General features: G+C 40.6%; 1 protein-coding gene across 1 annotated transcript; it reads left to right on the plus strand.

The window, feature by feature from the left end:
* Positions 1–299: 299 nt before the first annotated feature.
* ZNF652 (zinc finger protein 652) lies at positions 300–8,264 on the plus strand (the record flags this gene model as incomplete). The annotated part of the gene is made up of 5 exons (XM_084238235.1): positions 300–1,199; positions 3,561–3,708; positions 4,064–4,179; positions 4,445–4,589; positions 7,753–8,264. 5 exons carry the CDS (start codon positions 300–302, stop codon positions 8,262–8,264), a joined length of 1,821 nt encoding a protein of 606 aa, XP_084094361.1.
* Between the last annotated feature and the right edge of the window lie 377 nt (positions 8,265–8,641).

Genomic DNA, 8,641 nt, shown 5'->3' on the forward strand with positions numbered 1-8,641 from the left:
TATTGGTATCTGACCTTTTTTTTCTCTTTGCTTTTCTTTATAGATAAGATGCTCCAAGCCACTTGCAGCTCTCTTCAGAAGAAAAATCACTAGTGCTCTGCTCTTGCCATAATACCAAACCTTCTTGACTTCTGCTTTGGTGCTGCAACACTGGAAGAATTGCACACAGGTTCCAGGAATACCCTTTTTCATTTGAGTGATTCTTTGTGGATGGAAAAAGATTTGAGTCTGAGTAGTTGTCCTGTTTCAAAGCTATTTCTCTGTAGTGTGAACTGCTTAATAAATTGGGCCACTTACCAATGAGTCACACAGCCAGTTCATGTCAGGAGCTGGTTGAAAACTGTGCTGTGCATGTAGCGGGGATGGCACAAGAAGACAACCGTCGTGGTCAAGTGCCATCTCCCTTTTATCATGGTGCCAACCAAGAACTTGACCTGTCCACCAAAGTGTACAAAAGGGAGTCAGGCAGTCCTTATTCTGTGTTAGTGGACTCCAAGATGAGCAAACCGCATCTCCATGAAACAGAGGAACAGCCATATTTCAGGGAGACAAGAGCAGTGTCTGATGTGCATGCTGTTAAAGAAGACCGGGAGAATTCTGATGACACAGAAGAGGAGGAGGAGGAAGTCTCTTACAAAAGGGAGCAGATCATAGTGGAGGTAAACCTTAATAATCAAACATTAAATGTCTCTAAAGGGGAAAAGGGTGTCTCTTCTCAGTCCAAAGAGACTCCTGTTCTTAAGACGAGCAGTGAGGAGGAAGAGGAAGAGAGCGAGGAGGAGGCCACGGATGACAGCAACGACTATGGAGAGAATGAAAGGCAGAAGAAAAAGGAGAAGATAGCGGAGAAAGTCAGCGTCACACAAAGGAGAACCAGACGAGCTGCCTCTGTGGCTGCAGCTGCCACTTCCCCCTCTCCCAGGACGACCAGAGGCCGTAGGAAGAGTGTAGAGCCACCTAAGCGTAAGAAGCGGGCCACGAAGGAGCCCAAAGCGCCAGTCCAGAAAGCTAAGTGTGAAGAGAAAGAGACTCTGACCTGTGAGAAGTGCCCCAGGGTGTTTAATACTCGCTGGTACCTGGAGAAGCACATGAACGTTACTCATAGGCGCATGCAGATTTGTGATAAGTGTGGCAAGAAGTTTGTCCTGGAAAGTGAGCTGTCCCTTCACCAGCAAACAGACTGTGAAAAAAATATTCAGGTAGGTTTTAATCACCGAGAGGGCAAACTATCCAGGATAGAACCTGGCTATTCAGACTCAACCTGGTATCTGCCCAAGAGAATAAATACAGTAGAGGCTGAAGGGACAGATTTCACCAATTTATCTTTTTTAAAGTTCCTGCTTTGGTCTTTTCAAACCCAGGCTTAACATGTTATTTCAAAAGTATTAATTTTAACTGCTGCTGGACTAGTGGGAGCCCAGGTACCTTGGAAGGGGGATCTATTATTAGTGATTGACCAGGAGGTAAAGTCAGCACTGACTTGGCTCTGAGATTCACTGTTAGAGGACACGTGATATTATTCATTCTGGCATCTTCTCTCTTAATGTGGGACATTTTGAGTAAAGGTCAGGAGTAGAGAGAGGTCCCTTTCTAGCTTTAAAATGATGCCAGATTCTAGTGCAGCGATGGGGACAAAAGCCATAATGACTCAGACCGGTGGAAATGGAAGATCTCCAAGAGTGAGTTTGCTTTTACCAGTGGAGAGATGACAACACTAAATTTGTCAAGAGGCTGAGCCCGTGGGAATATGCAAACGTTAACAGAGGCTGAGCTGGTTGGAAATGTTGCCCACCTGACAGTAGAGTTACGCTGTGCTACTGTACAGTATCGTTAAGGTAACGAAACATGGTATTCAAACCAGGCTGGTGTCGAGAGGATTGTGTTGTGATAGGTTAAGTGGTGTACTAATTATAATTGTTTTGTTGAGTGGATTGTATTGTATTGTCCTATATTGGTTCACACTTGTAAAGGCATATTAATAAATATTCATAACAAGTAAGTCAATGTCTCCATGAGATAATGTAAAATAGAACTCTTTTATACCATATTTAAACTGAACTTCCTTTAAAAGCTGAATTTGTTTTGGTTGGTTTGTTGGAGTGCTCCTTATTTTTCACTTTTCCTCTTGCTTTTAATCAACAACTGAAATCTTTGCTTTAAAGAATTTCTTAAAAATGTCACACTTGCAAAAAATGCACTACTTTTTGATTTATTAGTTGTAACTTGACCTCTGACATGCTGAGTAACTCAAAAGCTGCTCGTGGAGCCCATGCCATCCACTTGCTTGGTTATGAATTGGTTGCAACAGCCCAGGCAGAAGGAAGCGTGGTGTGGTGCTGCACCCTAGGGGTCAGACTTAGGTTCTGTCATACTTCATTGAAAAAATGGATCTGGATCTGGATCTTTATACATTTTTTAAACTTGCTTTGTTAAGTTACAGGAAAGGAGGCATTTAATAATTCTTTCTGATTTTCCATACTATTCCCTACCATGGTATGTTTAAACTTGTGTTTAGATTTTGTGGATTCTGCTAAATGAACTCTCTTTACATTCCTGATGTTCTTGGTTCTTAACATATAGATCCTCACAATACTGGTGACCTAGTAACAAGTGCAAATTAAAACCCTGCCCTACACAGTGACTTAATCGGAATGGTTTGTCCTTGTCTCAAACAATGTCCAACCAGAGACTTACCTTTTTTATTTTCCTCAAAGTGTTATTTCCCAAAGTGACAATAATGTTCAGAGATATTTATTTACAGTGGATACCAAATTGTTCCCTTCAGTATCCCAGAATTTGATGGTTATCTAGAACTTTCTAGTATTATTTTGCTTTAACCAGAAATATTTTATTTGATACACTTTTTGCCTGATATCCTGGGCCACTAATGATTTATAATACAAGGAACTAGGCCATGTTGTATGTGCTTCCTACAGATGCATATAAGAGAGGTCCGGAACTGGGCAACAAGGAGAAAGGAAAGTAATACTAACAATTTAGTGATTCTATTAAACTCTGCCAGAGGGAAATGTTTGATACAGTAATCTGTATTTGGAAAATAAAATAAAATCTCAATAATTTGTTGATGAAGACTCCAAATGCGTTCTCTAAGGTATAAAGCATTTTTTATACTTCCACAGATCTATACCCATTAATATATGTTTTGTTGAGTGTGTGTGCTTTAGTAAACACCTATTAACTGTGTAATGACCTGTGTATTGGTAATCTACATATTTTTTTTAAAACTTGAGGTTCTATTTATAGGTACAGTACTAGATAAAAGCAGTCAATTATTGGGTATTAGTAGAACTTTCCATTTCTTCTTATCTTACTTTTTGCTATTGATTTCATGCTCCCAAATTATTTCTAAAAGATTCATCTTGGAAAGTAAAACATACACGTGTTGGTGTTGGAATCTGAGCTGCATGGAGGAATAGTAGTTGTTTGGATTTTGGTTTTGTGCCATGAGTGTAAAGCACACCCATCTCATCTGCCAATGGGCAGGTATGGCATTCTGCAAGCCCCTACAAATAAAGATTATTTTTATTTATCCTGCTCAGTGTGTTTCCTGTAATAAATCATTCAAGAAACTCTGGTCCCTTCATGAACACATCAAGATCGTTCATGGATATGCAGAAAAGAAATTTTCCTGTGAAATCTGTGAGAAGAAATTCTATACCATGGCTCATGTGCGGAAACACATGGTTGGTAAGTTTTTTCTGCTGCTTTTGACATCTATAATTTTCCCTTATTCTTTATGTGTTTTATGCTCTGGATTGGTGGGGATATAAGGGACTGCCTCACTTTAATCAGGTTTGACTTGTTGAAACTAAATGCAACACATGCCTTCAGTAAGCATCACCAAATTGCATGGTATCGTCTTCCACACCCAGGTTTCTTTTCAACATTGGTATTTATTTTTCTCTTCAGAAAGTTGCTATTAAAACCTTACAAATTGAAGTATTGAAAATTACGATAGCATAATTACCATACAGTAAGGCATCTAACTATAGTTTTGAACTTTTTGGCTCTTATTTTGAATATCAGTGTATTCATGTTGCAGCACACACGAAAGACATGCCATTTACATGTGAAACCTGTGGAAAATCATTCAAACGCAGTATGTCTCTCAAGGTGCACTCCTTGCAGCATTCTGGAGAGAAGCCCTTCAGATGCGAGGTAAGGAATGTGTGACCCCCCCCCACCCCAGGCCCAGCCTAGGGACTTGTTTTCGTGTGGGGGGACACGGTAAAAGGTGTGCTGCGCCATTGGGTGCAGACTGCATTTCCACAGACCCTGCGGACACCTCACTGCTAGGTGGAGAAGTGTGGTTTATAACACAGGTTTGGAGTATGAAAAGTAAGTCTAATCTCAGACAGTGTAGGGTGGGGTCAAGTAAAGCTACTGCCTTGGCATTCAAAACTCTCCACTGTGTCCAATGCAGAACTGTGACGAGAGGTTTCAGTACAAGTACCAGCTACGGTCCCACATGAGCATCCACATTGGGCACAAACAGTTCATGTGCCAGTGGTGTGGCAAGGACTTCAACATGAAGCAGTACTTCGACGAACACATGAAAACACACACTGGTAAGGATTTGGGGGAAAGGTCAGATGTGTTTTAAGTACTTGTTTGTTGATGACCTGTGTTTATTTAAAAATAATCCAAAAATTTGCATTCTTAATGAAAATTCTACTTTAAGTAAAACTGATATACAAAAAACAGATTTATAATACTGAAAAATTAGACTTTTAGAATTATTTATTTCAAAAAGGATTATTTGTTAGTGCCTTTAAACTTTGGGTCCCTTCAAGACAATGCCTGCCGTAAAACATGTGTTTGTTTTTCTAAGGAAAGTGTTCTGTACCTTTAAAAAATGGAGAATACTGACCTCCGTAATTTGAACATTCTCTCAATATTTTTAAATTTTCATTGAATTTGATTTACCAAAATTCATTACTTTTGAGGTACATGTCCACTAAATGAAGCCAGTTTTTTAGCCACTTTGTGGCTTTGGAGGCATGTGCTCCACAGCACAGATTTGTAAGCATTTGATTTTCCCCTCTATAAACACTGTCATTGTATCTCAGTCCTTATTTGCCCTCCTGGGATCAGCTGTCTTAGCACAAATTGGGTAGTATGAAGCAATTTTTAGGTTTCTAAATAAAAGTCAATCATAGGATTCTAGGTTCTATTAGGCTACAGAGTAGCAGAACCAGAAAGAATCACGAGAGATTATCTTGCTTAGCGTGCTGTTCTTTTTTTTTTTAACTAATGGTGAGGAAATCCTGCTTATGACTGGAAACTCTCTAATTCCCATTTCTGTGGTGAAGTCCAGAGGAAAATGCCTGTCTGGTGTACTTCTTCCCAACTCAGAGCAGAACACCCTCAGATGTTAAGGACTAGGTTAGATGAGGAGTTTAAATAAATGACACATCAAAAGGTAATTATAACCTTGAAACCCAAATGGATACATCAAAATAGCAGGTTACATCAAGTATAACAAATTTGGTCTTCCCTGGTGGCACAAGGGTTAAAGTTTCAGCACTATCAAACTATCGCCAGTCACAGTGAAGTGAGTTCAATCCCCAGCCAGGAAGCTGACCCACATGGCACAGCTGACCTCGCCTGTCTGGTCCACTGCTCCCCTCAGCAGTTTATTTCAGTAGATCTACCTTTCAGTTCTAGTATGCATAAATAAAAAAAATATATCTTTTAAAAAAAAGAAATATGAAAATTGAAAACAAAATAAGAATGATCATTTGTCACTGAGAGATTACTACTGTTAACATTTTGGCATGCACCCATTTAAAAAAAAATTTTTCAGTTTCTTAATAATGTATGGATATATAGTATATACAGGTGTTTTTGTGTACATGTATTTAAAAAAATAACAAACAAATCCCTTATACTCTATTATAACCTGCTTTTTATTTTACTATATGTCATTCATAGTCCCTCTGAGTTTTCTGCCGTTACAGGTAATAATTGACCAGCAATTTTGTGATGGACATACCTATGATTATTTACTTAGGATAAAGTCCTAGAAATGGGATTATTAGGACAAAGGGACATACTCATTTTTAAGACTTGATGTTTGTTTTTTTAATAGTTTTTTTTTTTTTAAAGATTTGTTTATTTATGCATACCAGAGCTGGGGCACAGGCCAGAGATGCCGGGGGTGAAAGGATTCACCAGAGGCAGAGTGGGGAACAGAACAGGTAGACTAACTGAAATACACTGCTGAGGGGAGCCGCGGGCAAGACAGGAGAGATCTGCTGTGCCATGTGGGTTGCTCCCTGGTGGCCCCTGGCTGCAGAGGTTTCAGATTGCTTCATAGTGCGGTGCTTAAGCCCTTGTGCCACCAGGGAGGCCCTAAGACTTGATGTTTTGCAGAGCAGCCTTCCACACACTTATAAACTATGTATGAAAATACTCATTTCCTCCACCCTTTCCAATACTAAATAAAATCTTTGCTGATTTGATAGGCAAAATGGTTGCTTATTGTATATATTTGTAGTTAATTGCTAAGAATAGTGAACAATTTTTCATATGCTTATTTGGTAATTCTTTTCTGAATTACGTGTGCCTTTCTGTGTTCATCTTTCCATTACAGTGTTCCTTCTTCTTCACAGTTTATAATAGTTCTTTATATATTAAGCATACTGGGCCTTATTTAGCAAGGATATTAAAATACTTTCCCCTGGGTAGTCATCTGACTTTTAATATTATTTGTAATATTCAATTTGGGAAAGCAACTAGATGGTGAAGTTGGACAAACCAGGATCTGCCACTCACTAGCAGTGTGCCCTTCAGTGAATTATGCAACCTCTATAGTCCTCTGGTTCCTTGGTATTAAATGACATTAGTGTCTGAGAAGATTCAAGGGTTAGCTTTAAAGAACAAAAAGGTACCTCTCTGAAAGCTGGATGAAACCACATTTGGATGTTTTAGTATGGGATTAAGGCCATTACAAGAACCCACATTGATTGGTAGATCTTATCTACCAATAAGGGGCAGATCTTATCTAGGAAAGCTGACCAACCTTCAGCAGCATTTCCTAGGATGGTATGAATTTGGGGTGAGTTCTACACAGAATAATGGCTGATTTTCCTTGTACCAGGCATAGTGCTAAGTCTCTAGGGACACAGAATGGATTAAAACCTGGTTTTTGCCTTCAAGGGGCATTGTAGGGTGAGTCAGGCCAGGGTTTTTCAAGTCCAATACTAAAAAGCAAGCTACATGTTAAGGCTTACAGGCAAGCAAATATGAAGAGACATACTTGCTCCTCAGGACATTTTTAGCAAAATCTTTGGTTGAATGTCAGAAATCTCTTACAGGTAAACTTGCCTACACTTAGAGGCAGAGATGGCCTGTGCTGTGGGTTCCCTTGAGCGTTGGGAAATCCATTCAGCACTTCTTCAGCAAGCTTGTGGAAGATGCCACCGCCTTCTCTCTCTCTCTCTCTCTCTCTCTCTCTCTCTCTCTCTCTCTCTCTCTCTCTCTCTCTCTCTCTCTCTCTCTTTCTCTCTCTCTTTTCAGCCAAGCCCAGATAGCCAGTTGTATGTGAGTTTTTACTTGTATCTGCTCTTATTTGCTAAGTCCCAATTTTGGGAGACTCTTCTATGACTCTTAGAATACAGTGTGCCATCAAAGAGGGGAATGATCTCCTTTTTCAACATGAGGATGTACATGAGCATATAATTACCGTCAAGTATGTTAATCATTTTTTTGTGTTTGTGTTCATCTCAGGAGAGAAACCCTTTATCTGTGAAATCTGTGGCAAAAGCTTCACCAGCCGCCCCAACATGAAGAGGCACCGCAGAACTCACACAGGGGAGAAGCCCTATCCATGTGATGTGTGTGGCCAGCGGTTCCGCTTCTCCAACATGCTTAAGGCCCACAAGGAGAAGTGCTTTCGGGTGACCAGTCCTGTGAATGTGCCGCCTGCTGTGCAGATCCCACTTACAACTTCCCCTGCCACCCCAGTTCCTTCTATGGTGAACACACCCACAACCCCAACCCCTCCAATCAACATGAATCCTGTAAGCACGCTTCCTCCTCGGCCCATCCCCCACCCCTTCTCACACCTTCACATCCACCCACACCCACACCACCCACACCACCTTCCTATCCCTCCAGTCCCTCACCTGCCTCCACCTCCCGCTCTCTTTAAGAGCGAGCCTTTAAATCACAGAGGCCAGGGTGAGGACAACTTTCTGCGGCACCTGGCAGAGAAGAACAGTTCAGCACAGCATCATTAACATCCACCTCCTTAAGTGTGTTCTCCACGAGTTACGTTCCCATAGATGAGTTTGCAGAGAGGGAGTTGGTGAGCATTTCTGTAGCTGTCAGACTCTCCTCAGTCTCCACCAAGAGCTTTGTCATTGTCTTGGTGAATCAACAGATCCAAGGGAATGAACAAGAAGACCATCTTGACTCACAGAGGGAACTGTCATCTAAACCAGGGGAACCACCGAACTAAAGCCCAATTTGCTTGCATTTTCTGGTGACTTTTATAAATTTCAAATACTCAGACTTGTGGAGTTTTATAATTTCATATCAGCTGATGAGGTATGCTTGCTTTTATATCCTGGACTTCTCCTCAAAGAGGGGATAGGCCTGGTTTCCTTTGTACTAA

The sequence above is a fragment of the Talpa europaea genome (genome assembly GCF_964194135.1).
Source record: "Talpa europaea genome assembly, chromosome: 7".
Taxonomy (NCBI): Eukaryota; Metazoa; Chordata; class Mammalia; order Eulipotyphla; family Talpidae; genus Talpa; species Talpa europaea.